General features: G+C 33.6%; 2 protein-coding genes across 4 annotated transcripts; one reads left to right on the top strand and one right to left on the bottom strand.

Annotated features, from left to right (window-relative positions):
• Positions 1-150: 150 nt before the first annotated feature.
• On the bottom strand, positions 151-23,084 carry LOC131943086 (coiled-coil and C2 domain-containing protein 2A). Of its 3 annotated transcripts, none has more exons than XM_059303097.1 (45): positions 22,939-23,084; positions 22,663-22,760; positions 22,487-22,558; positions 22,136-22,207; positions 21,886-22,006; positions 21,589-21,753; positions 20,808-20,896; positions 20,580-20,660; positions 19,925-19,939; positions 18,596-18,682; positions 18,248-18,388; positions 17,951-17,987; positions 17,700-17,840; positions 17,356-17,504; positions 17,124-17,246; positions 16,749-16,958; positions 16,276-16,332; positions 16,093-16,160; positions 15,656-15,796; positions 15,273-15,429; positions 14,921-15,049; positions 13,558-13,690; positions 13,323-13,389; positions 12,366-12,458; positions 12,152-12,236; positions 11,605-11,761; positions 11,076-11,226; positions 10,673-10,811; positions 10,305-10,508; positions 10,052-10,147; positions 9,879-9,970; positions 9,601-9,768; positions 9,269-9,332; positions 9,032-9,141; positions 8,731-8,827; positions 5,010-5,108; positions 4,650-4,829; positions 3,620-3,817; positions 2,923-3,012; positions 2,554-2,650; positions 2,170-2,321; positions 1,923-2,045; positions 1,452-1,621; positions 1,244-1,319; positions 151-1,097 (listed from the first exon to the last, which is right to left on the bottom strand). In XM_059303097.1, exons 2-45 carry the CDS (start codon positions 22,747-22,749, stop codon positions 909-911), a joined length of 5,172 nt encoding a protein of 1,723 aa, XP_059159080.1. In that variant the 5' UTR covers positions 22,750-22,760; positions 22,939-23,084; the 3' UTR covers positions 151-908. The 3 variants fall into 3 exon arrangements, with proteins under 3 accessions (XP_059159080.1, XP_059159081.1, XP_059159082.1); XM_059303098.1 differs by having other exon boundaries at positions 22,663-22,757; XM_059303099.1 differs by lacking the exon at positions 19,925-19,939.
• Positions 5,559-8,621, top strand: LOC131943087 (uncharacterized). Its single transcript, XM_059303100.1, has 3 exons — positions 5,559-5,765; positions 6,688-7,299; positions 7,560-8,621. Exons 1-3 carry the CDS (start codon positions 5,684-5,686, stop codon positions 8,537-8,539), a joined length of 1,674 nt encoding a protein of 557 aa, XP_059159083.1. The 5' UTR covers positions 5,559-5,683; the 3' UTR covers positions 8,540-8,621.
• Positions 23,085-23,270: the final 186 nt, after the last annotated feature.

Genomic DNA, 23,270 nt, shown 5'->3' with positions numbered 1-23,270 from the left:
AATGTGTTTAATAAAAGATGAGGGTTTGAGAGTATATGTGTCATGGGATTAATAAAAGATTCTAAATGTGTGACAAAGCAAGTAAGGATGTGACATGGGAGAGTATGTTTTGGCTGTTAGGGCAAATAGTTGAAAGCAGTCTGAGTCTTGTTAGGGTGTAGAAGTCTTTGTCCTGTCTGTCATCGATGTAGTCGTGTATAGTATATGTAAATAAAGATGAAAAATAAAGAACGCCGTCCTGTTTGATATGTAAGTGTATTGGATCGTTGTACGTTGTTCGTCAACTTCCAACATCGACCCTGTCCGAGTAACTCGCATCATGACAGGGAGTAATACCCATTTTGACTTAGAAATCAAAGGGAAGATAACCTCACTACATGAAGGAATTGTATATCCTACAATCACTACGCTCCCATTAGCTATGTGTTGAGTTGATAAATAAAACAATTATATAACGATAAACAAAACAATTACACATTTTTAAAATTTATTCGCTAGAAATTAAGTCTGTTATTTTCCTGTACTGCAATAATATCTAAACTTATGTTCAGATAAGTTGAAAAAAAATATCACAGAAGTTTGAGATTGTGGGACTAAGTTACAAAGGGACATTTTCTATATACAATTTTAAGAGCAGTAAAATAATTTGTATTATAATTTGTGTACAAGTATAAAGTACTTAAGATTAGTACTTAAATATTTATCTTTACAAATATCTATGCATAAATACATGAAAATATACAAATGCACTTGAGGAACCTTGTACTTCAAAAGAAGTTATTGGAAGGACGGAGATTTTGATCTCTTGGTAAAATCCAAAGAATATGAGTAAATTATACTCTGTGAGGAATAAAAGCTTCTGCATGAAGCTACTTGAAAACATTGACAAACGTCTTGTGGATCTAGATCTACCTCATCCTTAAGAGAGAAGCTACATAGATCCATATTGACATGACATTGTTGGTATAGCCATGGACATAGACGGCCAGGGCAAACTCTACTTCACTTGTCTCCTGAGCATGAACACCCGTAGAGAAAACAGTTTCTGTGATACTGTCCATGTCTGTGTATGGGATGTTGAGAGGAAAGCCTGAAACCTGGAGGACAAAACAAGGTTTAGATGTTTGATGGTGACATTAAATGTAATTCTGATATTTGATGAGGACATCAGATGTAATACTGATATTTGATGACGTAATTTAGTAAAATAATGCTACAGTAAAAGATGCTGATATTTATTCACCTTGTATGACTTGAAAGATTCTTCCAGGTCTCTGAGGTTAGATTCTTCTATTGGTTTTCCACAGTTCTCTTCTAATCTGTCAACAGGTATGGTGAAAAAATTCATACAACTTTCCATTGATAGAGTATAAGACAAACTTCAATAAATTAAGTTATTTAATAAACTCAGTTAATTTTGAAATGAAACAAGTAAACAAAGAAAAACTGACTTGGGTAAAAGCTTCCTCATAATCTGTGTGCAGTGTCTGTTCCAGCGAGTTATGTACCGACTTCTCCATTCCATGATCTTATTTTTGAGCAGCTGCTCAATTTTCTCTTGCAACTCCATAACAAGACCTTCAAACTTTTTATCTTTGCGTCGATATGTGAGTACATTTGGCTAAAACATTAAAACTGACAATTTTAAAATTTGCATCTCAGGCTAACAATTATAAGGAAGTTCATTTGGAGAAGGCTAGTGTTGCAGTTACCAAAATAATGCATTAAAAAAAATAGAGATTAATATAGTATTATTAGAAAAAATATTCTTTGAAATTGTTTTTTTCCCATAAATCTCACTCCAAAGCTACAACTGACAAAATTATTTATAGTAGTAAATTAGAAAATAAAAAACGAATACAATTTACAAGGACCATAGATTGATAAGTTTCATTTAAAAGTAATATGTTAACAATTCCCACCTGAACTGATGCTAAACCTCTGCTGGGGAAAGATTTATTATAAAATGACTGCCAGTGGCTTGAGTTGTTCAAGTTGAAATTCATCTGGGAAGGTTTTTCATACTGCTGTACATTGGCATAGATCTGTAAGTCAATGTAAGCACTAAGTCAGTTCACTATTTATTACCATCACAACATTTCAAATGTACATTAGACTAGAAAAAGATTGTATAAAACAAAACTTTCTCAAGCTAAGACTGTGACTTACATTCTCTGCATTGATAACACACCCCACACTCTGTATAGGGCAGTAGTTGTCATGGATACCATACTTTTCTCCTGATCTGGCATTCCATATAGAGATGACACCATTATCATCTGTTAGCACATAGGCGGTTCTACCTTCAGGGATTGCATTGCCTACAAGGGAAAGTTTTCATTTGATTAGATATTTATATGTATTGGACTATTACAGGTACAATGCTGAGTAATTATATACCACCTTATGGGACTCACTACAAAATATTCTGCAGATTACAAAAATTACATCAATTTTGTAATTTTTATTGCTAATTGGTCTGTTTAATTAGATGAGTCAAATTTTGCAACCAAAATAAATGAAGGCTGATATAAAAAAACCAAAGTACCATACCTAACAAAAGCCAAGCTTTCTTTCCAAGTCCCAGGAAAAAGTTGGTCAACAGCACTGCATGCTCTTCTTCATCCCCACACAGCATCTTCATAAATTGCTGGGAAACACACAGGGAAGATTTAAATGGTGAGTAGAGGTGTGTTAAATAATTATTAGATTCAGCAGTGAATAAATAAAAAAGTGGAAGCTGTGACAAACACAAAACACTTGAAAACTTAAAACCATTGCCAACAACTAATTCTAAATAATTCATACAAACAAAGCCAACAATTGGCAACAACATAAACAAATTTATTACAAACAAAACAAAATAAACACAAGACTTAAAAAAAATGAAGCTCTAATGTTGCTGTAGTAAAAATTGCTCACATTACAGGTACTCCATATATCACATTGGCCAGGAAAAAGTGCTGTGTCAGCAACAAATGGAATGAGAGAGACATATCTGGCAGCAAGCTCCTGTCACATAAAAAATGTCAGCAATAATATTGGTTATTTTTCATGGGAATCCAACACCATCAAAACTATCCAAACAAAATATATAGAACATCAGCATCATGTCGGTCTTTCAAGACCTCATTATACAAATGGAATAATGTTAAAACATTTTTTTTTAAATGCTTTATAAAAATAAAAGATTTCACCCAATAAGTTTGTTGAATTGTGAAATTACAATGATGTCTTTTAAAACAGAGCAAAATGAAGGCAACTTTTTCTTTATCATTGTTCTTAATATTGAAGTTTTTCTTCTTTCCAAAGTTTAGTATTATGTGTATGTTATGTGCCAAATGGCCAGTTGACTGATTTCAGCCTGCTTCCAATTCTGGATTCGCTTCCATAGCCTTTGTCTACCCAAGAACAAACTACAAGGTAGCAGTTGTTTGATTTAGCAGCTTTCTCTCCTAGATGGGTTGCTGTCCTAAGCTAATGAGCCTCATCTGCCAGAAGGTCCAAACTCAGGACTTGTTAGCAGCTGTGAGCTCTCTCACCTGACCAGGCTTGTCCACTAGAAAGTCTAAAACTACCTAAACAACAAACAAGTTAAGTTGGGTTTAAAAGATTTTACCATGGCCCTTCCTGGATCTGTGCAGCTCTCTACTTCTGGTGGAGGTTTAATTGGCCGAAAAAATCTGGTCACAAAAACATTCCTGCCAGTTGTATCCATTACAGTTGTCTTGAAAATTCGCCCTGGGAATTTTTTTTCCAGCTTCTCTTGCCAAACATCAGCATGCTGGATCAGTTCCTCCTCTTCATTTGTGGACAACTGTTTATAGTGTTTAAAGATTGGTAAAATGCTTAATTTTTGTCAATGATGTTTGTCTAAAATAAATATTTTTAGATAAAATTAAGACATGTAATACATTGAAAAAAATAAATTTATGTTTTAAAATTAAACATCAGATTGTAAAATGAAAATAAATAAATCTATACATTTATGCTATTCATTTATGAGACCTAATACTTCTACAAGTAACTATCTTGAAACAATTTTCAGCAAAAAACAAATAGTCCCTTAGAAAAATTAAACATTTTTATCCCATTTCCTTACATCTCTGTGCTGCAAACAACTAAAACAAATAAGGATTTGAACATATGAAGAACAGGCCATGAAAACAAACAAGGACAAAGGGGTTCACAGCAAACCAACTACTGCCACAGTGTTAAACATCTATTCTGTGCTTGCTAGTGAACAGTTACTCTAAATGTGCTGCATGCTAAAGCGTGTTCCTCATCACCCACTAATGCACTTACCAGTTTCTTCGTAGTCAAAAGCATAAGAATATTAAATGAATCACATTAATTATTGGAGAACATTTATATGCACATATACATGACCACGGTTTTTTTTTCCTAGATAATGTTTCAGGCATATTCATTGCAATTTTTAAATATCTTTTTTGTTTAACTATCCAAACATTTTTGCAGTTATTTACAACTAAAATAAATATTACTATAAATACAAAAATTAAAATATATAAAAATGTTAGCTCATGTTAATACTGGTATACAGAAAATTTAACTTCAGTGAAATAACAAAGAGACTGTTAGTTAATAATACAGAAAGGATTCCATTAAAAAGAAAAACAATGTCTGACCTTTTCTTTGAATGGATCTGGCAGTGTGAGCGAGGGCTCAAGGGTGACAAACATTGTGAGGTAGGTGTTGGTCCTGGCAGCACTGGGGTCCATGTCGACCAGCCCGTGCTGAAGCTGGGACTGATCGTACGTGTAGCCCAGTAGAATAGGGGGCGTGTTTAAACGGAAGGTACCATCAATCTGTGAAAATTGAAATTACAACTTATATAGCTAAAATATTTTTTTTTTAAAAACTTAAAAAAATTTTGGTATATAAATAAGTTTTATTTAGATTCTAAATCTTAAAATCAGAGTATACAAAAAAAAATAAACATTAAAAGCTAAAGCTTTATTCTCGAAAAAAAAGATAATTCTAATCACCTTGTTATTGAAGTAGACTGTTGAGAAAGGAATTTTAATGCTTCCAAGCCACTTTTTCTCTATTCTCTGGTGTACGTTGGTCTCTCGCTGTCTATTGTCCTAAAATAAAAATAAATTAGGAGCATATAGTGTACTTTTCAAAACCTTTTTAATATAAGTTATTTAAGTTACTTTACCTCCGCCACCAACAAAGCCATAAGTCTATTCTATATACTTTACAGAACATGTTATAAAATATAATTTTTGAATCCTGTGATAATTACTGATACAATAAATTGATATTACTGTATGTTTCTGAAACTGTATAAATGTACTTAAAACAAGAATTTTATCTTTTTAAAACATACATATTTATATTAAAAACAAGTGTCAATTGTGACTTGCATGTAAGTATGAACTACATTTAACAAAAAAATATTTAGTATTGTGTACAATAGAAATACAAGTTAAAAAAAAATAAAATCACTCACTTTGCCCCACCCCCCCTAACTATCTAAAAATGTGAGAAAAGTTCATGTGATGTAAATAAACACAGTTGTGTCCCTTCCTTGAGTCTGCACTAGTTAACAGTCTCCAAACCACAACAGTGTGGATTAGATTTCTGGGTGTCTGGATAGTTTATTCCATTTGTACATCTTACCACCAACACATCTGAAGTTAACCAACTGACAGCAATGGAAGACAATACTGAACAAACAGATGTTAATCAAAACAGGAGTGAGAAGCCACCAACCGTAAAATATGGAGAGAATTCAGGTAAGAAAGTTATGCATGATAAATGTATATTAAATATTTACCATTGATACAAATTTTGCTGTAAAGATTACATGAATTTTCTTCACATGGACAGATTTATAAAATTGTTTGAAAATTGTATACAGCTGTAGCATGTTGGGAAATATTTAACATAGTTGTATCAAAGTCAGAAATTAGAATATTAGTTCCAAGACCAGAAATTGACTGTGAAATAGTTTACATAGAAATTGGTTCAGGAAGGTTGCATATTTTTATAAATAAAGGGCAGTTTTTCCCACCAGTGTCTGACAATTGTCTTTCCCAAAATTAGCATTTTTTCAAATAAGTGTCATGTTTATGTTCAGGGTTAGAGTTTTGAGTTAGGGAAAGTTATTGATTTTAGTAAATATTAATGCTAAAATAATGAAATCCTCTTTAAAAGTGGTTATAGGTATAAAAATGTAAAATACTAGTTTGCTAATCCTATCACAAACCCAATGTATATGTTATATCAGTATTAGATTATGCCATAATAATGAAATCGTTAAAAAAAGGGGTGTTTGATTACTGGTAGTTAACTAAATACAGGCAGCCTCATGTGTCTTGGGCACAAAAGAGAAAAAGATATGACACTAAACCTGAGATTACAATACTAACAACCTAAAACCTAGTTTTGGAAGATTCCTTAATCATGGGTAAACCAATACTCCCAAAACCTTAAGTTCTACCCTAACCTGAACACTTAAACTGACATTGAAATACTATTAACAACTAAGCTTTGAAGCCTTGATGATCCACTTGCCAGACAAAGGAATACTCCAGCCCATATCTGTCAAGTATTTACAAGCAAAACAGTTGTTTTTCAAACATTTCCTTCCCTCATTACTGGACATTGGTATGAAAATTATGCCAATTACAGATTATGATTAACTTTTTTTTCCAGGACAAAACAAAAAATCCCTTCCTATGTCTCCAACTTCCCCTATGGAAGCGGAGTCATCTGAACCAAGTGCAGATCAAGGGACAAGCGCCACCCCTATGGGAGCAAGTGCCACCCCTATGGGGGCATGCGCCACCCCCTTAGGAGCATCACAGTCAACATCTCCCAGCTTGGATCAGACTCTTGAACTACAGCCAGGGTTAAGGCATCGAACTCGAGCAGTTAGAGACTTTGATGAAATGGCTACCAGGTTTCATAGGGCTGACCCTTCAGAAAACAGGCCTACGCAGCCTTATGGATCATCAAGGCCTAGAAGCAGAGCAATCGGAGAACCAGAGGAACCCCCTCAGAGCCCCTACAGGTTTGAGCGGCCATCACGTCCGGAGCCCAGAGAGGATGAAGAGGAGATGAGGGGGCCCATGTCCCCTCGGTCTCCATTACCAGCAGGAGATTTGATTGTGCAGGCTGGAATCCTGGGGACAGGCCTTTTGGGGGCAGGGATTGCAGGGAAAGAATTGGTGGGGAGACAACTCAGACAGGAGGGGCTGTGCTATACAGCTAGTGGTGATTCACTCAGCACTGCAGCTCTGGCTCGACCCATCTGGAGGGAGTTGGGTGAGTTTTTTTTTTCTACACTAGGAGACGTTTGGATAAAACATTGTGATATTTATTCCTAATATTTTCTATACATATTTTTACTAAGAATTAAAATATGAAATACAACACTAACCCAGAAACTAGATGAGAAAAATTAAATTTAGTTCTTTAACATACAGGTATTTTTTAATTACTTTTGCTTAGATGAATTATTTCCCTTTTACTAGTATTTAAGGTTTCTGTAAGGTGATTAGAATATTTAAATTTTTCCTGAACAGGATGTTTTGATATGGAGGTGAGCATGGGGACAGAGTCCGACTTCCTCTTCCACAAGAGGGCCTGCACCAAGAACCCTAACCACAGGATGTTTCGTTCACTCCACGACTTCAACGTCCGGGACCTACCCATAGAGTACCGAGACCAGCAATTTTTTGACTTCATCAAACTATCTGCTGAGGTTGTCGCCCATGTTGTCGTGGACTGTGTCAGCCCCAACCGACCTTCGGACTACCTACTCTACAACCAACGAGGGCGCAAATTTCTGCGAGCTGGCACGGGCTGGTTTTGCGGAGATTATAAAATCACCTCTGGGGGCAAAGGCGGGGACTGCCCTTGTCCTGAATGTAAGCTATCCGGCAAACCAAAAGACACTTGGGGCATTTTTGAGCTGTGTACCTCCTCCATGTTTGTTTACGACATCTACGAAGCAGAGTCGACTACGGTCAAGCTGTTCTACAATGATGAGAAATACAAGGAGAGGATCAGTGTTCTGTATGGGATGTACCCAGCACCAGAGCAGAGGCACAGCTCAGACCTGATGTACGTCTCCTGCTGCACCCATGACATGAATGCCATACTATCCCTATCCAACTACATCCCCAATGTCAAGAGGCTTCACAAGGAGATGGTCTGGCATTTCAGCAAGAAGGAAAAACTTCTGGCGCTAATCATCTCACACCCACATGGGCGATCAAAGAAAATTTCATTTGGTACGGAACTGTATCGCAGGAAAATCATGATCCTGAGCAGGCATGTTAATTTTACAGCATACACGTATTACGTGTCTACCTGCAGGGGGAGCTGTGGGGCTCCGGTCAGGGTGTACGGCAACGTTGGTTACATTTATAAAGAGAATCACGTCCACATAGAATCTGAGCGAGACAACAGGGGCAGGAGCGGCATGGCTGTGGAGTGTGACCCTAGGTTTATCTCACTGCCAGATCCTTTTGCATCGCCTTCTCGGGCTCAACCCTTGTAACAAGTTACCTCTGGATAATCAGATCTTTATTTTCATAACAACAAAAATGTCATTAGTTATGACAAGTCATACAGTATTTCAATGTTTGTAATTTTCATACAATAGCATTTTGTAAGTTGACTTTATCAATTAAAACTATAAAAAATTGTTCATATTCAAAAACTTTTTTTTAGATAACACATAAAACTGACCTCTAGAACATCAACAGTCACTTCATCAAAAACATTCAAAAAGATGATGTCATCTATATTTTGTAAGGCTGAGGGGGAATAATCATCATTTGGAACTCTGAAATTAATTACACCATTCAGTTTAAAAATCAATTTTTTTTTGGCATAAATACTTTTTAAAATTAACCTATCTTGCTTACAGTCTATTTTACTTCTACAGATAAAAATCTAATGTTAAAACTTAGGGCCCCAACGGATAAGACTAAGATTATATAATTCACTAACTTTTAGTACAATTAAAAGTATCTTAACTAAAACTTACTTCAGAATTAGTTCAAGTTTTTCATTAAAACTTGGGTTTGGTCCATCACCACGCCTCGTTCTAACTCTAGACCTCTGAAACATGACCTCAACAAATGGGCACACTAATTCCTGAAATGGTTAAATTGGAATCTTAATTTAAAAATATGAAACATGTTATTACGCTTAATAAAAAAGATTGTTCAGTACTGTAATCAAATGTTACAACTGAATTCTATCTTTCCTAGCCCTAACCTACCCCATAGGGATCAACAAATGGCTTCCCCTGCGTGTCTCTAGCTGTTGTACTACCAGGTGCTGGGCTAAAAGAAAAATTGAAAATAAAAATTACTGCAAAGTGTGGATTCACAAGATTGGCATGTACAAGTTGTATAAAATACCCCTTCCACAAAGATTTTTAATCCAAAAAGACTAAGATATTAAATAAAAAAAAAAATCTTGTACATATTTTCATTGTCTAAAGCATTACCATTTTTAGGTTTATTCATTAGTATAAAGACCCAATGTTATAAAAGACTTCAAATGAAATCTGAATAAAGCAAGTATATTTTTTAAAATTTAAAAGCCAACCTGGCGCTAGTCTTGCGAACAGGAACATAAGTTGCTCTGATGATATTGATGAGAATTTTAACCTCCTGGCCATGCAGAGCTTGAGCGGTTACCTTCTTTCTCTCTTTACGTACTGGTTTTAATGGACGGCGCGGTTCTGACAGTCTCATTAGGGATTTAAATATCAAGCTGAGGATTTCAATGTAAAACTTTAGTGATTGAGCCTACTTTTGTTTACCATTGGCCTTTAAAAAAGGAATACTTTTTATTTAAAAAGTCAATTTGTTCAAAGCACATACGCATAATTAGGCGGGTTATCCTCATACACCATGTCTTGCAATGACCGCTGGTGAGAAGCAAATCTGTATTGAGCCAAAACTCTGTTCTTGATCTGCAACATTATATTGACTGTTTAAAACTGTACACATTTCAATAAAAAGTGAATTGTATAGCGAAGCAAAAAACCACAGACCTTTTGTAGGTACAAGTTCACTTGAGCCCTGTGCTGTTCAAGGTCTCCCTTAACTGGGGCTAGCTGTGACTCTTCTCTAAGTTTCTTCTCATACTCCTGACAGAGATTGATGTGTTGCTAAGTTATCAAGGTGTGATTTACATTTCTAATCGACAACCAATAATCAACAATTTTAAAAAAATGTAATAATTAATAGTCTTTAGCAGTTCTGCAGAAGTTGTATTTTTTAAAGGAAACAAACACAAAGTCAGACCTTCAGTATATCTCGAGGGACCTCTTTTTCATTAACAGGGATCATCTGGTACCCTTTAAACATTGGATTTTCTGTGTCCCTGAGTTCAATCATCTTGAAGCGAACGTTGTTTTCCAGCTCTTCCCATGTGGCCAAATTAAACTCCTGCTGGAGGGGTTCAAGCCTGAAGTATTCCCTGGGCTGGAGGAGGGTCTGGTCACTGCCCTGTGTTAATATAATAGCTACAAGGTAACAAGAATAAAAGTAAATGGTGAAAAATATTTGCCAGAACCCTAGCTGATATAAGTGCCACCAGGAATTGGAATTTTAAAAAGAAAAAGTGTTCTGAAATTTAAACATCACATATGGACAATGTCTTTGGTACTCACACTCAACATGTAGACAATGTCCTTGTTGTTGGGGTCATTAGGGTCCAGCCTTGAGTCCTTAAACCAGTGTAAAAGTTTCTCCAGATTAGCCACACCACTGGCACCTATAGCAGCAAAAGGATCCAGCCTTTTCATTTGCCTGTAAGAAATAATATCAAGTTCTACATCCTGCTAGAATGTCCCTGCTTGAGTTAGCTGATACTTCTTTAAACTTTGATGGGTTTATATGGCTATGAAATTGACTTACAGTATACCTGACCAATCAACACTAGCATTTAAATTATAACAGTCGATTTTACAATGTTAAAATGAATTCGTTCACAAAACAAAACCGAGTAGGCAAACTTCATTTTCACTTTTAAAATAGATCTAGTGGTGATAATAACAGTAGACCTCAACTTACATCGCAGCGTAATAATTAGCACCAAATTTCTCCATAGGAACCAGTGGGAGCCCATCCTCTCCAACTGCCCACGCCACGCTGGAGTTGAGCACACCTGAGGTCATCAGGGTCACCAGGTCAGGGACATGACCTTCAAACTTGAAAGCTACACCTGTGTCAAATATTTAAGGTTTAACTTCAAAAGGAGTCTTACAATTAACATCTTGTTATAGTTACTCAAACTTCCAAAATATTCTGATTTCTTCCCCTTTCAGATGAAGTAGAGTTCATGTTTCTTGACCTTGGGATTTGAAGGGATGGTGTGGTCAGCACTATGTCCAGCCAACTTTACTTTTTATAATATGAATCAGGTACCCATCAAAGCTGAACTTCTTTAAAGCAGTTCTTTAATTTATATAAAAAAGCATAACTTAACAACTGCATCAAATCCATTTTTAAATGAGAAAAGTTAAAGTGAAGTAGACCCAGCTTTTTAAAACAGATATAAGAGTAGCAAGAAAACAATTTAAGATAAAACTTTCCAGCTTACCACTCCCCACTCCCTCGTGCTGGTATTGTATTTTCTCGTAAGAGCTGAATTCAACATTCTCTAAGCCAACACTCACAGAGGTAACAGAGGACTCTGGGATAGGGGCAAACAACTCGGCCAACATTCTCCCACTACCAAAACCTGCTGTCTCATAAATCTGTGGAGTTCATTGTATTCAACATTACAATATTTGTCTGTCTGTCAGTGTCATTCAGGTTAAATCTTGTAACTTAATTTTAATCAATTTCTGAGCAATTTTTTTCAAACTCAATTTTAATCAATTTCTGAGCAATTTTTTTCAAACTTTGCATATAAGTGCGTTAGTGATGGTCAGAAACATGTAATTTAAAAAGATAATAAATTAGTTATTAAAATTCATTTAAAGATGGCTAAATGCAATAATAAAAGGGGGGATAATTATGTAGTGCAGATCACTCAATCAGAAAAGGGAACTTCTGTTTATGGCTGGGTAAATCTTTTCTGACACTTAGAAATTAACTTTTTATAATAGTTACAACAAAATTGATAGTTTTATTTTCAAACTTACCTCGTATTTGATACTCTCTGGCCACTCCACAATTTTTAAGTTGTAAATTTGGCCGAAGTTTACTTTAAATTCTTGAGAAAGAGGCCTAAAATGTATAAAGAAAATAACATTCCCCCATAAAATTATAATTCCAAAAACACAATTTATTGGTATATAGTCACTGCTACAACAATCTGTGCTAGCACATATATAAAGAAAAAAAATACTACTAGACCTGGGACCTGTGCGAGATACTTCTTTCCCATTAAAAAGTATCCTGACATAGAGTTTACTTTTGGAGACTTCTTCTCTCCTCAACTGTTCCCCTCTGTTGGCAAAAGATTTAAACAAGTCAAGTACAATATAAAAATCAATACTAATATTTGGGAATTGATAAATATAAATAGCATATTTTAATAAACCGGTAGTGATCTCCCCTAAACTTTCTCGAATATTCTTATATAAAACAACAGGGGATGGTAACTGGGGATATAGTTATGATCTTTAATCCATTTTAAATACTGAAACTTTTAAAAATAGAATAGAATCTCAGTAAAAAACAATTGCGCACCAAGCGAACGCCTAATAAAGGTGTGTATAATAGTGCGCAATAGTATTAGTACTTTATAAATTTACATTAGTTTTTTGAGAAATCGGAAGTAGCGTAAAGTACTACTTCCGGTCAACGGAAATTACTCAAAATTTAACAGAAGGTAGAGAATTAGATCTTTTACTTACATGTGAAATTTCATTTATCTATCTGAAATAGTACTCAAGTTATAGGCTTTTGAAAAATTCAAAGTAGAAAAAGTACCACTTCCGGTTATCCGAAATCGCTCAAAAGTTGATACGGATCTACGATTTTGATATAATACTTGTATATGAAATTTCATCAACCTAGCTGTAACGGTACTCAAGTTATCGTGTTTACACACGGACACACACACACACACACACACACACACGGACACACAGACATACGGACAAGATTGCAAAATTATGTTTTTCCGTATCAGTGAGATGTAAAACGTCAAGATTTGCAAAAATCTCGATTTTTTTTTTTTGCACGATTACAAGACTTTCTCTATACTTCGTATATACGAGAAAGTAAAAAAGGAGATGTAAACACCTTTAATTAATATGTTTGATAAAAAACCCGAGGGGGACTATGAAATTTACTGAAGATTGTTACCTGGTGCACTGGTCTGGAGGAGTGACTGTGGCTGAGTTAGAAAGTTCTGGAAACAGCTTGGGTTCACCTGAATAAAAGATGCAAAAAAAATTTTCTCATCCTATCTGCAACTGATCAGTTTTAAAAAAAAAAAACAATATGGTAACCTGTGCCACAAAACAACATCAGTACACAGGAGGATACTTATAAATGTAAACAGAATAATGATATTTGATATGGTCAAGAATAAACCAACCAGGCCTTCTTTTCTGTGCCATAGCCTTGGCTTTGATCTGTTCCCTTACAGCAGTTTCATCGAAGGCTTCTGGTGGTTCTGGTTTAGCTAAAGGCTCTTCATCAATTATCTCCTGGTCTCTGGCGTTCTCTTCCTGTATAAACACATTTTACATTACACCAATAATGTTTTGATGTCTTCCTACTTCATCACATTTTACATTACACCAATAATGTTTTCGTGTCTTCCTACTTCATCACATTTTACATTACACCAATAATGTTTTCGTGTCTTCCTACATCAACATATCTCAATTTCACATTACACCAATAATGTTTTGGTGTCTTCCTACTTAATCACATTTTACATTACACCAATAATGTTTTCGTGTCTTCCTACATCAACATATCTCAATTTCACATTACACCAATAATGTTTTGGTGTCTTCCTACTTAATCACATTTTACATTACACCAATGTTTTGATGTCTTCCTACTTCATCACATTTTACATTACACCAATAATGTTTTGGTGTCTTCCTACTTAATCACATTTTACATTACACCAATGTTTTGATGTCTTCCTACTTCATCACATTTTACATTACACCAATAATGTTTTGATGTCTTCCTACATCAACATATCTCAATTTCACATTACACCAATAATGTTTTGGTGTCTTCCTACTTAATCACATTTTACATTACACCAATAATGTTTTGATGTCTTCCTACATCAACATATCTCAATTTCACATTACACCAATAATGTTTTGGTGTCTTCCTACTTAATCACATTTTACATTACACCAATGTTTTGATGTCTTCCTACTTCATCACATTTTACATTACACCAATAATGTTTTGATGTCTTCCTACATCAACATATCTCAATTTCACATTACACCAATAATGTTTTGGTGTCTTCCTACTTCATCACATTTTACATTACACCCAATAATGTTTTGATGTCTTCCTACATCAACATATCTCAATTTCACATTACACCAATAATGTTTTGGTGTCTTCCTACTTCATCACATTTTACATTACACCCAATAATGTTTTGATGTCTTCCTACATCAACATATCTCAATTTCACATTACACCAATAATGTTTTGGTCTCTTCCTAAATCAACACATCTCAATTTCACATTACATCAGTAGTTTGCTTCTGTTCCTACATCTTTATTTTACATTACAACAGTACCATTGGCCTCTACCTCTTCTTTCATCATGAATCCAAATCACTATAAAATGACTGTTAAATTGTTATTACAGTATGACTAAAAAAATTTCTAATAATTTTATGCTGTACCTGAGCATTTAAAGTTAAAATCTATAGCTATTTAAAATACTTTACAGTAACAGTAGATGTAGATACCTCTATCCCTTCTTCATCCTCATCTGGCTGTTCATTACGAGGTGAGTCTCTCGACACTTTAGACACCTTTGATGCCTTAGAGCCCCTCCTTTGTTTATTCCTCTCTGCAATGCGTTTTTTTGCTTCTTCCTGAAAAATGACAAAAACATGAAGCAGGGATGACTGGTTGTGGCATTAATAGACACGTCAACTGACAACCAAATGTTTAAAAAATACATTTATCAAATATTTTGTGATATATCAAACAAATTAATACCATCCAAACAAAGTTTAATCCCGACAATAATTATATATTTTTTGAATACTTTAAAAACAATTAAATTAACCACTATAAAAATATTTAAAACATTACCACAGCCTGTAGCTGCTTTTCATATTTTTCCATTTGATCTCTGTATATTGCCTCCTTCCTCATGAAATCCTCCTCATATTTCTCTCTTTCTTCGTTAAACTCTTCCTCCATCTCAAACCTCCACCTCTCTGTGTCCTCTGCTTTGTTAGTTTCTTCTCTGTAGTTCAAATAATATTACAAATATAAATATAAGAAAATACAAAACAATTATCATATTTTTAAATACATCAGTTTTAGAATTAGTTTATGTTTTTATTAATAAAGATATACAATGAAAATAAAATTCAAGTGCTTTAGTCTAGGATCAAGTATACTTAAATTAATTAAAAAATATTTTATTTGCCTAATTAAATTAATTAAAAAAAAAGAAATAAAATGATTACTTTCTTATTTGAAGCTTAACTGGCGTATTGGTAAACTTCTGGGTTTCCCTCAAAGCTTTCACCTCCTTCCATGTGTGAATAATATTCTTTAACAAAGTTCTGTCTGTCTGCTCTTCCTTGTCTCTCATGAAACGTGTTTGTCTGGAATATATTTATAGGAAATCAAATCAATTTAATAAAAAGTAAGAATATATTTATAGGAAATCAAATCAATTTTATAAAAAGTAAGAATATTTATGGGAAATCAAATCGATGTTATAAACAGTAATGTATTTATAGGAAATCTTATCAATTTTACAAAAAGTAAGAATGAATATATGAGAATCTAATTAATTCTTTGAGCTTTTGACATTTCTGAAAAATAAATTCATGGGTTAATAATAGTTATATTTGATGAACTTTTTTATTTTAATAGTGTGAAAGCAAAAACAAGTAACCTGATTTCACTTTTGTAATCTCTTAACCTCCGTTCATAGTTGTCCCGATCTGATACTGACATTTCCCCCTGAAAAAAGAAACTAAACGTTAAACACTTTAACTGACTGACACTTGAATAATATGTAAATAATAATTTTTAACAAGACTACCATGAATTATACAAGAAAGTTTACATAACACACCTTGTGTGAGGCGATGTAGGTGTGTAACAAGTGGGCTGAATTTTTCAAGGCTGCAAGCTGAAACATCATGAAGAAACGAGGTTAGAAAATTAAGTTAGTGACTAACATTTGTTGTTGTTCTGAAACACAATTAAGTAATACATTCCAACATGTGTGTCTTTTGGCTGGTTGACTCAGACTTCAAGTTGGCAGTCTCCAGCTAATGAGCCTTATCTGCCCACAGTCCAAAATCATGTGCACTCCTGCCAGACTATATTGTCCCCTTACCTGAACTGATTCAAGTGGATTAAAACTGACCATGCATGATGTTGAACAAATAATTAGCCCCTATCAACCGCCAGGTCAGATAGGGTACTTTATACTTTTTATTAGCTTACAATATTTTAACTATTAATATTTTGTTATTAATTTTTTTCCTATAATAAATAAAATATTTCTCTACATGTTTAACACTACAAGAAAAATGACCCTACCTTATCAACCAAAAAATCTGTGATATTACGCTTGCTGCGTACGAGATATTCCTCATAAAACAAGGTCAACTTGTTGGCCAGAACATGTTCTCGACTAAACAAGTGATGATGGGTGAAAGAAATAGAGTTGATGTCAACATCTAGCTGATAAAACCCACCTCCATCTATTGCTCCATCTATATACCTGCTGTCAAATTCCCTCATAATTGGCTGGTATTGTGGACAAAAAAATATACAAACCTTTAAAACACAAATTTATTTTAAAACGAAAATTTGTTAAAATATTTATTTTTTGTTAATAAAAAGTTGTCTTAATTAAAAATATATTTATTGTAAAAAATAAGCATGATTTTTAGTCCAAATAAACATAGTTACATTAAAAAAATATGTCTCTATGTAAGGAATCTCTTCATCCTGGAGCTGTGGTCTAGTTGGTGCATCTCTAAGAGGATCAGGTAGAATCACAAGCTGGCCATCTTCACCAAACCATTTGTTCACCTAAAATCAATGCAGCATTGTCAAATATTTTACTTCACAGCTTATTAGGAATTCCACATCATAATAAGGAAATAATTATTAGGCGATTGGTATTTTGAAAACGAATTACTTGATTTTGTTTTTCTGCTTCTTTCAAGAGCCTGTTTTCCATTTTGCTCTTGTTTCTGTCTGACACGTATGGTTTCACACCAACATAAAAACCCTCGTCTTCCAAAAATCTGGGTTCAACTTCACCCCCAACTTTTTCTGTAGCAGGAACTGAAAAAAAATATCAATTTTGTTAAGAAAGGTGAAAAAAAATGTAAGAATAAAAATGCCATTAAATGCTTCAACATTATTGGTAGTATCATTAAATGTATTGGTTAATAAAATACATAACCAAAAAATGTATTGATAATTAGTAGTCTGCTCTTTGTTATTTTGTAATGGATTGTTAATTAACGATGTACCTACCAGGGGCAGTAGATGGGAAGAATAACATTTCAGATTCAGCTTTTTGCACCTTAGCTACATCGACCAACTGAGCTTTTCTGATGGCAACAGGCCCATAACCCTCTTCTGTATAGTCCTCATCCACCAACAGCTTGCTTTCTTCTGTCAAAATCACATTTTTACATCAAATATCATTATACACTCCATGGAGTTACACATTTTAACTAATGAGTTACGTTTATTAAAGATTTAAAGCTGAATTAAAATTTTACCATCTTTTCCTTCTTCTTTTGCTGCCCTTTCCTCTTCCTATAAAAATAAAATTGACACTGTATTATAAAAAATTGAATCATGTCAAAAATGAATTAACTGAGAGGAATTAAAAAAAATGAGAGTAAAATAAATAATAATAATGTCCTTAGAAAGAGCTAATAAATGTATACCATAAGCAAAATTTTAAAGTGATCAATCTGGCTTAATTAACAATTCCACATATCCAAAGAATTTTACAAAGTTAATCTGGTTTTAAAAAACGTGTATTAAAAGCTAACAAAAAACAAGAGTCTTACAGTTTCTGGTTCTTCTCCCTCTGGTTGTTCTGGCTTAGGCTCTGGCTTGTCTTTCTTCTCTCCTTCTGTTTCCTCAGCCTCCGGCTCCCAGGCTCGAGTAAAGAAATCAAAAGCCTGTTCTGCTGTTGGCATGAAGGACAACTGCCAAGCATAGAAGTGTTTATGTCAACATTGTGCTTTGACCAACACAAAAAAAACAAAACAAGTCATGTGCATTCAATTTCAATCGTGAAGATGTTTATGTACATATTAATACAATTTCGTTCCTTAGAACTTGATATTTACATACAGTTAACAAATGTCTATCCATCATGTGAGTATCAGCTAACTTAATAACATAACACTCACAGATTCTTGCTGTTTGGTCCGCTGTAGTCTTAACTGTCTCATTCTTTCTGTCCTTTCCTCTAGCTTTGCCAACTCTGTTTCATTCAGCTGCAATATATTTCTGGTTTTGATTAATCAAGTAAATCCAAGGTTACAATTTAAACTTCTTTCAAATGAGGCAAACATTCCACTTTAAAAAAAGTGCAACTTTTATGAATATATTTTAAATGTATTATGTGTAGTGGAAGTATAAATATCTCAAATGTTTCACTAATATATCAACAGTAGCACAGGTATGTGCATTAAGTATTTAGCATTGGAAGCCTTCAGAAAACATACATTATAAAAAGTATAACATTCTACAGTTCAAAATCAAATTCATTTTAACAAATCAGAACTAGTGAGATAATCCAATACATTGTGAATTTTACTATAAAGTGTTTAGATTTACTACCTGTGAAGAATAAATAGAATCAACTATAAATTAGACAAGTATGTTGGTAATGAAAGATGAGCTCTGAGAATTACCAATTCAGTATTTTGTTTCCTGTTTAATAATGAAACACATACTTCCTCTTTTTTTCTTTTAAATATTTGAACATCTATTTTACCTAGCTGAAATAATTTTAATCAGTAAGAACTAGTACTTGTTTCAAATTTTTTTGTTAACAAAACACAACAGTACAGACATCAGTAGACAGAGAGACACAAGGGAGGATAGCTTGGTGTCAAATTGTTAGTCAATATTGAACTATTTATGAGCGGAAAAAGTTCACTAATGCTAGGAATGGTTATGTAAGCTTGTTATCCAAAGTTGAGTATGTGATTGAAAGTTGAAAGACAGACATTTTTGTTGAAAACAAATCATGCAACCCACAAGGATTTGTTATACATGTATGAAATATACACATTAACTATATATTTAGAGGTGATATCATCAAAATACTTAGATTTATAAAACTATCCAGTTTTAAATAAATTCAACCTAATAGTTGGATCACACCACCTTTTAAAACATTTTTCAACCTAAAGCTTATTCCGACATTTTTTAGTAAACAAAAAACTAATTGCAGACAGCATACAGTAGAAACAAATTAAGAGTAGGTCACCGTAGAATAACAAGGTTATCTTTAGATTGTATTTTTCAAGATTGGGTGACAAGTAGTATTGAAAGGCTTATTCATTTTAGGCACAATCTAGGTAATTGATTACACCATCTCATTCAATATATACATACAATATTAGACATAGACCATTTATAACTCATCTGTTATTGAAAAGATTGTGAGAGGTTATTGAGAAAAAAAATCTTAAGTTTAATTGTAAACTATGTGCATAAACAATTAATACCTCAGTTAGTTCACTCTGAAAATGTAAAAAAGCAACAAAAAGAAAATTGAGTGGTTACAGCTTTTGTATGATTCAAAATTTGTATTGTATCACTCCAGAACTACAAGGTACAAAGATATGCATTATGGAATAGCAATTAGAACCTTTTAATTCTTGGGTGACAAATTGTTTTTGGTCATCCATGTTCCAAAACAGTTCAATATACATTTAAAAAAGAGGGAGCAGATTTTTTAATGTAAGGAAAGAGGTTCCTTCTCAAAGTATTAGGAAAAAAATGAATTTATAATAACTAATTGAGGAAGTGAAAAAGATTAATGATGTTAATACAACAACACATCTATAAACAGCAAGTAACTATATACTAGTACTACAAGCAATCAAAGAAATTTACTCGCACTGACAAATTACAATAACATAACTAGGTTGTTTAGAATGTAAAAATAATTGATACAACTGCATTCTTGAAGAAAAAAGCAAACAAAATGGTTTTATTTATACATGATGCCATAGGAGGATGATTAGAAAATGTAAAAAGGAGAAGAATCAATATAAAGAAAGAAATCAGTGTTATTTAATGTAAAACATTAACTCATAATGTCGTAAAATGATTGAAAGTAGCAACAGAAAGGTAAACAATTTAGATAACAGTAACTACCTCCTCAAATCTTGTTTCTTTTTTCAAAGTCTTCTTCCTTTCATCTCGTTCTAGTTTTTCTATTTCTGCTTCTTCCTCCTCCTATTTCAAATGTTGTAATTTTAACATTTTAAAAACAGCAGTTAAATCAATAAAATAATTGTTTTACTAATTTATTTAAAATCATATTTTAGTAATAATTTTTTTTGGAGATTGTTGCATTTTCTACTATGAGGAAGGAATTTTCACCTTTGCCTTAGCTAATCGCAGTTTCATTTTCTCCCGGATAGTTGTTCTTTTTCTATCTGTTGCTGGCCTCTCTTCCTCTTCCACTTTTACTAAAATGATTTAAATCAATGTTAATTTTCAGCATTTTCTAAGTTCTTGTTAATATGGCTTGACATGGCAAAATCCAATTAGAACAATTAATACCAAAACAATAGTTGTGTTAAAGGATGCCTAGAGTATGTTGAATACAGTGTTGTCATGTGTTTGTCCACTGAATTCCATCATCATTTCCCGTTCGTGCCTAAGACACATGGGGAAGATAAAGTAGAGTTCATCTGCTTCAGAGACCTAGGCCTATGAAGGGATAGCATAGTCAGCACGATGCCCAGCCGCCTTTGTTTCCCCAACATGAGATAGGTACCCATCAGAGCCGGATTAGAACTCGAGACTATTAGGTTAGCAGTCTAGCTCTCTCCCGCTAGCCACGCGCGCCATCCCCATCCACTGAATTTAGTGTAATATAATAACAGTAGGTCCTTTCAAATATGTTTATTTACATCTGCATTTGAAAGAATAATGTGGTCAACACTATGCCCAGCATCCAGAGCTGGGTAGACTCAGGGGCATTGTACTGACTTATATCCTCCAAACTTATCAAAGAACCTGAAGTTAAAAAAAGGCTAAAACCACAAATATTGGGATATTGTTTATGGTTTCATTACCTTATGACAAGAATATTTTAAAGTAAAATCAACAGTTGTCATCACTAGAATTAAAATGAAATAATATAGCCACAACATACTGCTGGTTTCTCTCTCCAAAGTAGAAACAACTTCCTCTTGTGGCAGTAAAGGAGTTGGGGATGTAGAGACAGCATCAGTTGCCAACGTGGGTATGTCCTCTAATGGCATTATCTCTGTAGTTTCATCTTGCAAGGGAGACGTTTCAGTAGAAAGTGCACTGGTTCCTGAAAATACAAAATTGAACATGCTAAAAACAAAAACAGTTTTACTAAACAACAAACTTTGTTTATCATTAATATTAGTATTGTACATAAAAACTTGAAAAATCTACAGAAATAAAATTAACTAATTAAAACCTGCTAGTGCATCTGATAATTCAGTTTCACGTTCAGTATCTTCTAATTTTTTTAGACTCTGGAGCTTCACAGTCTTCATTTGACCAGTCAAATCATCTTTAGGAGTCACCAGTTTTGACAGCTGTATAGTTTAAAGAATACACTTAAAATTTTATACAAGATCTGAAAATACCTCAATTTTATTTAGTTGCTAAACAAAAAAGCCCAACTTCTGAAATATTTTAGAAAGAAAATGTATATGGGGACTCACTTCTCGCTTTCTTCTTCTGTGGCGAGTTTTCAGTTCTCCTTTTAACATTTCAGCTTTTGCATTTTCTTCCATCTGGAAAAAATTTAAAGATATATATTTAAAACCAAAACCTCAAGAGGACATGAAGAAAAGATCAGCCTACACTCAATGGATAAATGATGTGGACAGAGACCTATGGCAGCTTGGGGTCCACAGATGAAAGGAGAAGACAAAAGACAAGTCTGGGTGCCCTCCATGCACTGTATAGAGCCACAGGGAGGGATGGATGTTAATTTTTCTTTTTTTTTCAACATAACTAGAGATAAAAAAATTGGATTTTTTTTTATCTGCCAGTAAAAACAAACTTCTCACCTCTGCTGTTGATGTTTCTCCCTCTGTTTGTGACTGTGAAAACTTTTCATAATGTTTTTCCAATTCTTCATCCTAGAAAATAAGTTAACTAAGTTAGCATTTTGAGGTCCCTTAAAATTACTTAAAATACAACTTAATCTGTGCTGTTCAACTAACATGGAAAAATAAACTCATACCAATGTTGGGTTGGAGACTCCATCAACATCATGATCAGCATCAATAAGTCTTTCTTTGGAGCGTCGTCTTTTGAGTTTTTCCGCCATGATTTTAGCTGCTTTAAAAATAATTTATTAAAACAAATTATTTTAGATATTATTTTTTCTGTGATGAGCCATATTTTTTGCAATTAATAAATAAATACTGTACACATGGATTTTTGCACAGGTTCGGTTACAGAAAAAAGTACAGACGAATCGGGACTATTAAAACAAAAGGCCATTTGTGAAACTTACATTAGAGTTAGAATGATATCCTAAAAACACTCATACTAGCTTTTTATTACAACTGTCGAATACTGCAATCTAAAATCAAAATAGTTCAGTATGATAGACAATTTAAAAATTTGTTGACAACAAGCAACAACCTGCCAACAGAATGGCCAGATTAATCAGTTCTGAAATTGTCAAAATATCTTTATATGCAGACTTGAGACTACTACTAGATCTACTAAATCTCCGAATATTGCTAGAATCTACTGTTTCCAAAAAGGTGCTGAAGATTTCAAGTAGATCTATAATTAAAAAAAATAATTGTATGCATCTTTTAATTCTTTCATTTTATAAGC

Source organism: Physella acuta, unplaced genomic scaffold (assembly GCF_028476545.2).
Source record: "Physella acuta isolate Inbredline_101_S28 unplaced genomic scaffold, ASM2847654v3 ptg000441l, whole genome shotgun sequence".
NCBI lineage: Eukaryota > Metazoa > Mollusca > Gastropoda > Physidae > Physella > Physella acuta.
This window is presented reverse-complemented; position numbering and strand designations above follow the sequence as displayed.

Bases quoted from the DNA above. Each gene is read 5' to 3' on its own strand.
- LOC131943086 (XM_059303097.1), bottom strand. From the start codon at position 22,749: ATGGCGGAAAAACTCAAAAGACGACGCTCCAAAGAAAGACTTATTGAT. The intron at 15,050-15,272 runs GTAATGTTTTAA...GTCATTTTTCAG, and splicing joins AAAAGCAGCTACAGGCTGTG to GAAGAAGCAAAAAAACGCAT. The intron at 11,227-11,604 runs GTAAGCTGGAAA...TATTTGACACAG, and splicing joins GCACGAGGGAGTGGGGAGTG to GTGTAGCTTTCAAGTTTGAA.
- LOC131943087 (XM_059303100.1), top strand. From the start codon at position 5,684: ATGGAAGACAATACTGAACAAACAGATGTTAATCAAAACAGGAGTGAG. The intron at 5,766-6,687 runs GTAAGAAAGTTA...TTTTTTTTCCAG, and splicing joins AAAATATGGAGAGAATTCAG to GACAAAACAAAAAATCCCTT. The intron at 7,300-7,559 runs GTGAGTTTTTTT...TTTCCTGAACAG, and splicing joins ACCCATCTGGAGGGAGTTGG to GATGTTTTGATATGGAGGTG.